General features: G+C 37.0%; 1 protein-coding gene across 1 annotated transcript; it reads left to right on the top strand.

Annotated features, from left to right (window-relative positions):
* The first annotated feature begins 217 nt into the window (after positions 1 to 217).
* LOC104222428 (putrescine N-methyltransferase 3) lies at positions 218 to 2,522 on the top strand. The gene is made up of 8 exons (XM_009773660.2): positions 218 to 593; positions 845 to 921; positions 1,016 to 1,243; positions 1,332 to 1,404; positions 1,514 to 1,585; positions 1,680 to 1,875; positions 2,035 to 2,167; positions 2,263 to 2,522. The coding sequence occupies exons 1-8, from the start codon at positions 284 to 286 to the stop codon at positions 2,317 to 2,319; spliced, it is 1,146 nt and encodes a 381-aa protein (XP_009771962.1). The 5' UTR covers positions 218 to 283; the 3' UTR covers positions 2,320 to 2,522.
* The last annotated feature ends 9,906 nt before the right edge of the window (positions 2,523 to 12,428 follow it).

Genomic DNA, 12,428 nt, shown 5'->3' with positions numbered 1-12,428 from the left:
CACAGGGGATAGATACCTGGGTGATTGGTGTATTTTTAAAAAAAAAAACTTTACTAATAATTGCACGGAGACAAAACTTATATTTTAGTTCCAAAATGACAGTCCAACCATGCACGTTGTAATGATTTTTTAACTCTATTATATCGAGTTCCGCCCTCCACTCCTCGGTGTCCAAATTGTATTTAAATGCATAGATATGTTTATTGGGAGTGTACATCAAGCTTTCAGAAAATACAAACCATAATACTTTCTCTTCTCCAATTTGCTTAGTTTAATTTGGAAAATGGAAGTCATATCTACCAACACAAATGGCTCTACTATCTTCAAGAATGGTGCCATTCCCATGAACGGTTACCAGAATGGCACTTCCAAACACCAAAACGGCCACCAGAATGGCACTTCCGAACATCGGAACGGCCACCAGAATGGGATTTCCGAACACCAAAACGGCCACCAGAATGGCACTTCCGAGCATCAGAACGGCCATCAGAATGGGACAATCAGCCATGACAACGGCAACGAGCTACAGCTACTGGGAAGCTCCAACTCTATTAAGCCTGGTTGGTTTTCAGAGTTTAGCGCATTATGGCCAGGTTAGTACTAAGAAAGAAACTCAAATGCATCGTACTCTTGTATTCTGCTTTGCGTATAATTTAGATGATGGTGTTTGACTAAGCACTGAGTTTAAAAATAAAAAGTTTAAAGTTAAATTGTTACTATAGAGAGCTATCATCTTTAGGAACTAACTAAAAAGGAAAAATTATCACATAAAATTGGGATGAAGTAAGCAGTTAACTTCGCATATTATTCGACACATTAATTTGAAATAAATCGAATTTTGCAGGTGAAGCATTCTCACTTAAGGTTGAGAAGTTACTATTCCAGGGGAAGTCTGATTACCAAGATGTCATGCTCTTTGAGGTAATTAATTAATACTAATAGTCATGCTCATGTATGATTATATTTAAAGTGGTATTTTTCGTTTATTTTTAATTTATTGCACGTGTACGTACAGTCAGCAACATATGGGAAGGTTCTGACTTTGGATGGAGCAATTCAACACACAGAGAATGGTGGATTTCCATACACTGAAATGATTGTTCATCTTCCACTTGGTTCCATCCCAAACCCTAAAAAGGTTTTGATCATCGGCGGAGGAATTGGTTTTACATTATTCGAAATGCTTCGTTATCCTACAATCGAAAAAATTGACATTGTTGAGATCGATGACGTGGTAGTTGATGTAAGTCAAACTTCTTTTACTCACATAAAAAAATGATTTAGATTCTTATTTTTCTAAAAGAATTAAAACAAAATTTTCCGTTTTACAGGTATCTAGAAAATTTTTCCCTTATCTCGCTGCTAATTTTAGCGATCCTCGTGTAACCCTAGTCCTTGGAGATGGTGCGTATTTGATAATCTCGTTTTTATTTTATCTTTTACTTTTATTTTATTTAATTTTTACCTTTTTGTGTGTGGTTAATTCACCTGCCATTGGTTCTTTTTATTTCAGGGGCTGCATTTGTAAAGGCCGCACAAGCAGGATATTATGATGCTATTATAGTGGACTCTTCTGATCCCATTGGTACTCTATTACTACTTAATACCAAGACTATTCTTATTAAATAAGCTACTAATAAACGTAACTCTGATAGTTTTCTAAAATAATATAATTTCAGGTCCAGCAAAAGACTTGTTTGAGAGGCCATTCTTTGAGGCAGTAGCCAAAGCCCTAAGGCCAGGAGGAGTTGTATGCACACAGGCTGAAAGCATTTGGCTTCATATGCATATTATTAAGCAAATCATTGCTAACTGTCGTCAAGTCTTTAAGGGCTCTGTCAACTATGCTTGGACTACTGTTCCAACATATCCAACGTATTTTTCTCTCTCTCTTCCTATAAAATTGGAAGTTTTGATTCTATAATTGTCAAGAAATGGAGAATCAGTTCCAAGAAAAACCAAATTCTTTTCTTTTACTCTTCAAGGTGTGTTTAAGTTTTTTAAACTGATACTGATCAATTATTTTGATTTCAGCGGTGTGATTGGTTATATGCTCTGTTCTACTGAAGGACCAGAAGTTGACTTCAAGAATCCAGTAAATCCAATTGACAAAGAGACAACTCAAGTCAAGTCCAAATTAGCACCTCTCAAGTTCTACAACTCTGATGTAACTTCATATCTCAATTTCTTTTTTCTTATTGTACTTTATGTTCTTAGTCAAATTTTATAATTAACTCTTTTCAAATTGTCTTTTTTTTTCAGATTCACAAAGCAGCATTCATTTTGCCATCTTTCGCCAGAAGTATGATCGAGTCTTAATCAAGTGACTAATGAATACTGGCGGTACAATCATTGGACCAAGATCGAGTCTTAATCAAGTGAATAAATAAGTGAAATGCGACGTATTGTATAAGAATTCTGCAGTAGTTAATTATCATAATTTCCAATTCACCAATTACTGTAAAATTCTTTCTCTGTGGTGTTTGGTACTTTACTATAAATTTTCCCGCTTAAGTTTTGAATCGACGTTTCAACTCAGTCCTCGCAAATCACTTCATTACCCTTCTTTCGGTATACTAAAGTAAACTGTTGCAGAATATCGTGGGTTAACTAGAACACAATCACACACATAGCAAATAGAGAAGAAAAATCAACACAAGAATTTATTAACGAGGTTCGGCTAAGACTAATCCTCCGGGCAAAAGCAGAGAGAGTTTTTCACTATGAATGAGAAGTAAAACACAATACAATCTATAGAATTCCCAACTACAACCCCTATATATAGATTTCAAAAGGTCCCAAACATATATGAGAAAGGTTTCCCAATTTGACAAGGATTATAGGTTTTCTTTTCCAAAATCTATTAGGGTAATGGGTTTTCCTAAACCTATGAGGACTATGGGTTTTCTAAAAATACAAGGAAATAATTTAAACCAAAAATAACAAATCTTCCCCTTGGTTTGAATTCTCTTCATTAACAGGAACAACAACTCTCTACCTTTCCCTCAGCCCTCACAATGGCTCTATTGATTGCCGCACTCATCAACCAAGTCTACGCAACGCCTAAACTTGTTAAGAGACTTAATCTCTTCAGCCATAGCACTAATCTGTCGATTTGGTTCTGTACCCGAAATAGCTTTTGGATAACTATAACACTCAAATGCATCAGTGGTCTCTGCAACTACCAAAGCAAATCCCACAAGATTCGTATATCCAAGAAGATTTCCATCAACTACATTTGCAAACCTTTGCGGTCGGTTGATCACTCTCTCTCTCTCTCTGCATGTTGCAATGCTATATGGTTGTTGTTGTGCATGTGCATCAACATTATCGTCTTGATCAATATTTTGCACCTCCTCCACTTCCTTTACTTTAGAACTACTGGGTTGAGCTAGTGGAGATTCAATTTCTAGCTCTATGCGATCACTAACACCACGATCTATTTCTGCTATTGTCGTCTCCCTCTGTCTGTCATGTGAGGAAGATTCATTGAATGTTACATCCCTACTAATAATTAGCCCTGGAGTCTTTTGATCTGTGCACCACAACTTGTAACCTTTCGCTCCAGTTGCATACCCTAGAAATATGCACTTCTTTGCCCTTGGCTAAAGTTTTCGATCCCTCACATGAGCATAAGCAGGACAACCAAATATCCTTAAATTTGAATAATCAGCAGGCGAACCGGACCATACCTCAAAAGGAGTTTTGAACTCAATAGTTGTGGATGGAGATCTATTGACCAAATAACAAGCTGTATTGATTTCTTCAGCCCAAAAATCTTTGCTAACTCATAAATGTGAAAGCATGTTTCATGCCCTATCACAAAGCATTCTATTCATGTGTTCTACAACACTATTTTGCTGTGGTGTTCAGACACAAGTGCGGTGTCTCACTAGCCCTCTCTGCTGCAGAAATTATCGAACTCAGAATTGCAAAATTCCAACCCATTGTCAGTTCAAAGACGCTTAATCTTTCTTTTCGTCTGCCTCTCAACCATCGTCTTCTATTTAACAAATGTCGAAAATGCCTCATCTTTTGTGTTCAGAAAATACACCCATATCATCCTTGAGTAATCATCAATCAAATTCATAAAATACCTGGCACCACTCTTGGAGGGAACTTTGTTTGGACCTCACAAGTCAGAGTGTATATAATCTAACTTGTCTCTGGTGTTGTGCTCGGCCTTCTCGATGAACTTTACCCTTGTCCGTTTACCAAACACGCAATGCTCACAAAAATTCAAAACTTGATTTTTGTACCCATCAAATTATGCTTACTCAACAAAGACAATCCATTATCACTCATATTGCCAAGTCGCAAGTGCCACAACTAAAACTCATTCAGATCACTTTTCCCAGAAGCTATAGCAGTTTCCCCTTCAACTACACTAACCTGAAGATGATACAATTTAGAATATAGTTTACCCTTCATGAGTACCATGGAGCCTTTATACACTTTAAGTATTCCATTCTCGGAGTGAAATTTATACCCTTGATCATCCAAAGTTGAAAGAGAAATCAAATTTCTCTTTATCCAAGGAACATGCCAACACTCAATGTTTCTGATAATTCCGTAGAACATTCTCAATTTGATGTTACTAACCCTCTCTACTGGTAATGGATTATCATCTCCTATATAGATAGTCCACTCATTTGTTTGTAAGTTGCAAAACAATTCTTATGAGGACACATGTGGAAAGTAGCACCAGAATCGAGAACCCAAGAATTTTGCCCATGACTAGAACTCACAGCACAAACTTCCCCTACATAGTCACTATTATCAGAATTATTGTCAGTGTCCATAATATTTGCTGAATTATCTATTTTCTGCTTCCCTCTTTTCTCTTTCAGCTTAGTACAATCTCTCTTGTGGTGACCTTACTCCCCGCACTCATAACAGTGTTGCTTCCTTACTCTAGACTTTGATCTTACGGTTGACTTTTTCCTATTAAAGTCCTTTTGTTGTGTTCTTCCTTTAATCACAAGACCTTCGCCCTCAATTCTGTTGTCCGGAAAGCTCTTTTTCAACTCTTTAGATTTTAGTGCATTACTAACATCTTCTAGTGAAATGTTGTCTTTCCCATATAGCAGTGTATCAGCAAAAGTATCATAAGACAGTGGTAAAGAACATAACACCATCAAGGCCTGATCCTCACTCTCAATTTTGATATCTACATTCTTCAGGTCCATTATAATTGAATTAAACTCATCAAGGTGAGTTTTAATAGGTGTACCTTCATTCATACGAAGATTGTATAACCTTTTTTTCAGGTAGAGATAGTTTGTCAGCGATTTCTTAGAATACAAATCTTCCAGCTTCTTCCATGTCGTTACTGCAGAAGTTTCTTCAGTAAGTTCCCGAATAACGTTATCTATAACGCTCATGAAGATCGCACTCAAAGTCCTCTCCTTCAGGTTTTCCTTCTTTGTCTCTTTCATATCTTCAGGAAAATCCTTATCAATTGCTTTCAATAATCCTTGTAATACCGGGGATGATTTTATCCTAATCTTCCATAGACTGAAACTAGAACCTCCGTCAAATTTCTACACTTCGTACTTTGTTGAAGATGATAAAGACATCTTAACCCTAGATTATATGTAGAAATCCGAACCTTCCTTTGATACCAATTGTTGCGGAATATCGTGGGTTAACTATCACACAATCACACACAAAACAAATAGAGAAGAAAAATCAACACAAGGATTTAACGAGGTTCGGCTAAGCCTAATCCTCGGGGAAAAAGTATAGAGAGTTTTCCAATATGAATGAGAAGAAAAGCACAATACAATCTATAGAATCCCCAAATACAACCCCTATATATAGATCCCAAAAGGTCCCAAACATATAAGAGAAAGGTTTTCCAATTTGACAAGTACTATAAGTTTTCCTTTCCCAAACCTATTAGGGCAATGGGTTTTCCTAAACCTATAGGGACTATGGGTTTCCTAAAAATACAAGGAAATAATTCAAGCCACAAATAACATAAACAACTCTCATAGTTACCATGGTGTTGTACTTTTTTGACTATGGGATTTTATATCTTTATTAACGTTTTGGTCTATGTTTTGGAATTTAACTTACTCTGTATCTAATTCGGTTGGACTCTCTTTTTGATAAATAGTGTCATTGTCGTTGCAGTTTGTTTTCTCAGTAATATTTTATCAGCAGTTTCCATTTGTTTGCTCATTTTTTAGAAGTATGACAATTGAAATGTGTCTTTGTTCCAAGACAGCTTTACCATAACTCATAGACTAGTATAGAATGCCTCGTGCTGATCTCTATGCTAGACTTATATTATCCATCTACATCTATATATATCTATGATCTATATCCATTTAAGCATCACATACATACGCCGAGCCTACCATGGATTCTTCCAATGAACAAATGCAATGGGATTGGAAATTTTCTTTAAACGGTTGATTCCTTTTGGGATTCTATCACAAATAATCTTAATGTTTAATGGAAGTCAATGGTTTCATATAAAGGGCTCCATATGAAATTGATACCAGGCGCTATTTGGATTTAAACCAAGTGTTTCAAGAATTAAAATGGAGAATTAACCTATACCGTTTTGTTTTTTCGTTTGCATTCGTATCCATTTTTTTGTTAAAAATATTTTAAAAGATAATTTTGCCCTTCTTTAATAAAAGACTATTAACAAACTGCAGGACAAAAACTTAAGCATGTTTAGGTTGAAGTTTTAGCAAATGAACTAAAAAACTTCAGCTTGTTTAGATTGAAGTTTCGTATAAAACTCAGGACAAAACTGTAGACTGCGTTACAAAACTTCAGCATGTTTTGATATGAAATTTTAGCAAATAAACAAAATAACTTAAGTATGTTTAGTCTGAAGTTTTTGCAAATGAACTAAAACATTAAGCATGTTTAGTCTGATGTTTTAGCAAATGAACTAAATTGAGTGCACCAGTGAGTCTCACGTACTACTGTCGTGAAACCTGTTTGAGTCCATATAAGGACTTTTATTTAATCTGCACACATGATTAATAGAAGGTGAAGTCAATCTTGGTGGAAATCTCATGTATACATCACCATGAAGAAAAGTGTTATTGACATCAAATTGAAATAATTTCTAATTCATTTTGACTACAAGAACTAAAATGCATCTAACAGTTGTCATTTTCACCACTGGAGTAAAAGTCTCACTGTAGTCTATTCCTTCTGTTGTCTTAAGTAAAGATTAGTTTTGAAGACTAACAAAGGTACTTGGGCATGAACTAGGTCCATCCCTCAGGTTCATAAAAGCGGGCAGATTCGAGCATATGGGATGCATGTGAAGGAGATAAGCTTAACTTTGTGTATTTAATACCTCATGATCGAAAAGGTTTCATAATTGATAAGGAGAAGGACTCCTTAATCAAAGAGATTACTATCCAAGATAGGGAAAGAGTTAGAAGTTGAAATCAACTAGAACTCTTCCACCAAGGAAGAGTAGCATTAGAACTCTAGTTATTTCTTCATTCGCTAACTCTATAAATTACACGATGTTCTCACATTACATGTGCTGCAAAAAACCGCCGAAGTTAAACGTGAATTAAGAGCAAAATATCAAGGCTTTTTGCAAGCAGTTCGTGTGTGATTCAAGTGTACAAACCTTAAGCTACATGAACAAGATTGAAGAACCAGCTCCATAAAGAGTTTTATGTGTCTTTCTTTATTTCTAGTTCAATTGTTGCAGGTGTTTTCATATTGCACCTTTTAGCTTTATCTAGAGCCAATTGTAATAGGTACTCAGAGTATTAAAGTTAGAGTTAACTTGATAGTGTCACTACAGTTAGAGGATGTGTGCTACAACGGGATTAGAGGTAATCCTTAGGTTTACAAAGAGTTTTGTAAATGATGTTTTGGCTCAGTGATTTTTGTGGAGAGTTTGGAAAAATTCTATTGGAAAGTAGGTCATAGTTTTTTTACCTTTTGAGCCAGGTGTTTTCCACGTAAAATCTCTATGTTCTTTAATTTCTGTACTTACTATTCTACAATAGTAGTAGTTGGAACACATAGAAGAACGTAACCAGGTCCTTCTATAATCAAGTTAAGCTAAAATTGGGTGCCACACAAATCACCCCCTCTTGTGTGGTATTGAAGTATAAAACATCAATTGGTATTAGAGCGGGTTATCCTTGAAGTGGCTAACACCTTAGGAACATATCAAAATGAGTGCACCACCTGGAAACTGGGAAGGACAATCTACTGCTAGGCCTCCACTCTTTAATGGCCAGTATTATTCCTGGTGGAAGAACAAGATGAGAGACCACATCATAAGAGAATACTATGAACTTTGGGACATTGCTACTGATGGTCCCCTAGCTACTACAAGGAAGAATGCTGAAGAAGTGGACATGCCAAAGAGGAGAGCTGACTGTACTGCTGAAGATTTGAAGAAATGGGAAAAGAATGCCAAGGCCAAGAAATAGCTTGTGTGTGGACTAGGTCCAGACGAGTACAACAGAATTCAAAGCTGTACCACTGCTAAGGAGATCCGGGACACTCTACAAGTGGCCCATGAAGGAACTCCTCAAGTAGAGAGATCAAGAGGAACACTGATATATTCTCAATATGAGAATTTCACCATGAAGGAAGGAGAAACCATCCAAGAGATTTACACAAGATTCACAACACTAACAAATGAACTTAAGTCTCTTGGAAGAATTATCCTTGAAGAAGATAAGGTTGAGAAAAACTTGACAAGGGTCTTGCCAGTAACTTGGGAAAGAAAATCACTGCTATTCAGGAATCAAAGAACATTGCTACTCTCAAGTTGGATGAGCTGATTGGAAATCTCACTGCCTATAAATTGAGAAGGCAAACCATGAAGATGGATGCACCCAAGAAGGAAAGAAGCCTGGCTCTCAGAATAGCTGAAGGTGCAGACTTAGAGGATGATGAAATGGCTATGGTCACAATGGATTTCAAGAAGTACCTAATGAGAGGAAAGGGTTATTCAAGAGGTGCAACCTTCAACAAATCAAGGGCTCCTGAAAAACAGACCAACGAGGGCTGCTACAAATGTGGTAAGACTGACCACATGATCAAGAATTGTCCTCAGTGGGAAATTGAATGGAAGAAGGAAAGGGCTAAATAAAGAAACATGAAGAAGGAACATGTTCAACACAAGAAGAACAAAGGATCAACAAAGGCTATGGTTGTTGCTTGGGAAGAAAGCTCAGATGAGGATTCAGAAGATGAAACTGGAAATGAACAAGAACTTATGGCCATTGGAGAATCAGACGATGAACAAGAGGTAAGTGTGATTCATCTCAAAGAGAAGATTAAATTTTTGTCTAAAGAAAGGCTATCTGAATTATTGCTAGACTTCATTGATGAGTATGAGGTCATAAACAATGAGAATGAACAATTGTCTAGGGAATGTGTGATCTTAAAAGCCAAGTGCAAAAATATGGAACTCAAGGCTAGTGAAAGTGATAGTAAAAATACCGAGTTGAAGAACCAGGTTCTCGAACTTGACACCACTGTCTTAGAACTTAGGTCTGAAAATTTAAAACTGAAATTAGGAACAGGTAAGAAGAAAGCTGATCACACATCTCACCTTAGAAGAAAATCTAGGAAAAATGAAGGATGAGTTGTACAAGAAAGATGAACAGATAAGAGTCCTAAAAGAAGATCTAGGCAAGGTGAAGCATGAACTAGACAGAACTTGCAAATGGAATAAGTCCTCTGATGCACTATCCTGGCTACAAGAGAACCACAGTATTAATAAGAGAGGACTTGGCTATGGGACCCCAGCACCTAAGTGGGATCCCAAAAGCAAGTACATCACACTTCCTGAGAACAAAATTTGCACACACTATGGCAAGATTTGTCATTACAAAAGGTAATATAATGCAAAAGAAAAGGCCAGTCAAAAGAACAAAATCTTTGTTCAAGAGAAAATAGGCAACCTGGATGGGCTAAAAAGAATTTAATTCATCCATTTGCCTATAGAAAGGGACCCAAACTAGTTTGGGTTCCTAAGACTAACCCCTGATTTCTTTTTGCAGGTCCAAGTGAAGGGAAGTAGCCAAATATGGTACATGGATAGTGGCTTCTCAAAGCATATGACTAGAAGTAAAAAAGCAGTTCCTTTCACTTGAGGACCTAAAAGGAGGTAATGTCTCCTTTTAAAATGGGAAGAAATGTGAGATCATTGTGGTTGGAAAGGTAGGTAAGACAGACTCACATTCCATTGAGAATGTCTACTTGATAGATGGCTTGAAATATAGCCAAATCAGTGTATCACAACTATGTGACAGAGGTACCCTAGTAGCATTCACCTCTACTAAATGTTTTGTGATTAATCTTACTACTGACAAGATTGTTTTGCAGGGAAAAAGAGTTAACAATATTTACATTGTAGATTTGTCCACTCTTTTAGAAAATGAGCTCACTTGCTTGAGTGTGTTGGACAATAATCCCCTCCTGTGGCACAAAAGACTTAGTCATGCAAGTCTAAATCAACTCAACAAATTGGTCTCCAAGACCTGGTGATAGGGTTACCTAACATCAAATTGAAAGAAGACAAAGTTTGTGAGGCTTGTGCAAAGTGGGAAGCAAGTAAGATCCTCTTTTAAAAGCAAGAAGGTGATAAGCACCACCAAAACGATGGAACTGTTTCATATGGATGTAATGACCCGGGTCGTTTCATGAGTTACCGCTCCATTTCCCCCATTTCTTCTTCTTATTGCCTTGTTCACATGTATTATGTGTTATCGGGTTGGTTGGTTTGGGTTCGGAGAGGTTTTGGTAAGGTTTGAGATGCTTAGTCTCTTTTGAGTAAGCTTAAGTTGAAAAAGTCAACCGGGTATTGACTTACGTGAAAAAGGGCTCAGATGTGAATTTTTATTGTTTGGATAGCTTCGATAGGTTATTTGGGACTTAGGAGCATGATCGGAATATGTTTTGGAGGTCCAGAGTAGATTTAGGCTTTAGTTGGTGAAATTGAAATTTTGGCATTTTCCGGTTGGTAGGTGAGATTTTATATAGCGGTCAGAACAGAATTCTAGAAGTTGAAGTAGGTCCGTTGTGTCATTCGTAACATGTGTGCAAAATTTTAGGTCATTCGGACAAGGTTTGATAAACTTTTTGATCGAAAGCGAAATTTGGAAGTTTTTGGAATTCTTAGGCTTGAATCCGATGTAATTTTGGTATTTTGATATTGTTTTGAGCGTTCCGAAGGTTGGAACAAGTTTCAATTAGGTTATGGGATATGTTGGCATGTTTGGTTGAGGTCTCGAGGGCCTCGGGTAAGTTTCGAGTGGTTAAATGGATCAAATTGCATGTTGAAAATTTGAAGATTTTGGCTTCAGTTCTTTTGCAGGTTTTTCTTCTTTGCGATTACATGAGGAGTCTCGCAATCACGTAGAGCTTCGGTAGGGGGAACTCCAGGTTGTTCATCGTGTTTGCGTATCTGGAGTCGCGATCGTATGAGTTGAGCAGGTGATGAATCGCGAACGTGTAGGTTTATTCGTGATCGCGTAGGTGTAAGACCCTATGTATCGTGTTCGTGTGGGAGATGACGTGTTTGTGTAGAGTGAAATTTTGGGCCAGCTTGTGCTTCGCGATCGCGATTAAGAAAAATTAATAGCTAGGTAGAATGTTTAAAAAGGCCATTTTCGTGATTTTTTGCCTAAGTTCACCATTTTTAACTCTGTTTTAGAGCTTCTTGAGAGAGATTGAAGAGGGAATCAAAAAGAACTTCTTGGAGGTAAATGGACTTAATATTCGATCCTATTATTATTTATACCTAATTAAACATGAAATTTGGGGGATTTGAAGCCTAAAATTGGGGAGTTAGGGCTTGGAAACTTGAGACCTTAATCTAGGGATTTGAGGGGCCATTTGTGGTTGGATTTTGGTATTCTTGGTATGTATGAACTCGTGGGAGGATAAGTATTCCGGTGATGTGTTTTTTATCGAATTTCGAGACATGGTCCTGGGGGTCGGTTTGGACCAATTTTGGAATATTTGGTATAATTTGATTATTTTCGCATGGGCTTCATTTCCTTAGCTTATTCTAATGGTATGATTCTGATTTTGGGTAGATTCAGTACAAGTTGAGGCCGAGGAAAGTGTCAAAGGCGTTGCTGAGTAGTATTTCATCCGATTTGAGGTAAGTAACCATTGTAAATCTGGACCGGAGGGTATAAAACCCCGATATTTCGTATTGTTTTGATAAATGAGGTGACACACATGCTAGGTGACGAGCGTGTGGGTGGTGTACACAGGTAAGGATTGTGACTTGGTCCGTCTCGTAGCTACTATTAAGCCACATATTTGATTTGAAATCTTATGATATCACATATTTTAGAGATTGATACTATATTATGGGTTGTGTGCCATGTTTGAGGCCTTGTGCCGACCTGTTGAGACTCTTAGGGGAATTTTTACTATTTTCCTCACTCTATTTATTT

This window comes from Nicotiana sylvestris, chromosome 12 (genome assembly GCF_000393655.2).
Source record: "Nicotiana sylvestris chromosome 12, ASM39365v2, whole genome shotgun sequence".
Lineage (NCBI taxonomy): Eukaryota > Viridiplantae > Streptophyta > Magnoliopsida > Solanales > Solanaceae > Nicotiana > Nicotiana sylvestris.
Note: the sequence above shows the minus strand (reverse complement) of the source record. Positions and strands in the feature narration are given on the sequence as shown.

Coding starts and splice junctions, on each gene's coding strand:
- LOC104222428 (XM_009773660.2), top strand. CDS start 284: ATGGAAGTCATATCTACCAACACAAATGGCTCTACTATCTTCAAGAAT. Junction 594..844: donor GTTTAGCGCATTATGGCCAG/GTTAGTACTAAG, acceptor CGAATTTTGCAG/GTGAAGCATTCTCACTTAAG. Junction 1,586..1,679: donor GGACTCTTCTGATCCCATTG/GTACTCTATTAC, acceptor ATATAATTTCAG/GTCCAGCAAAAGACTTGTTT.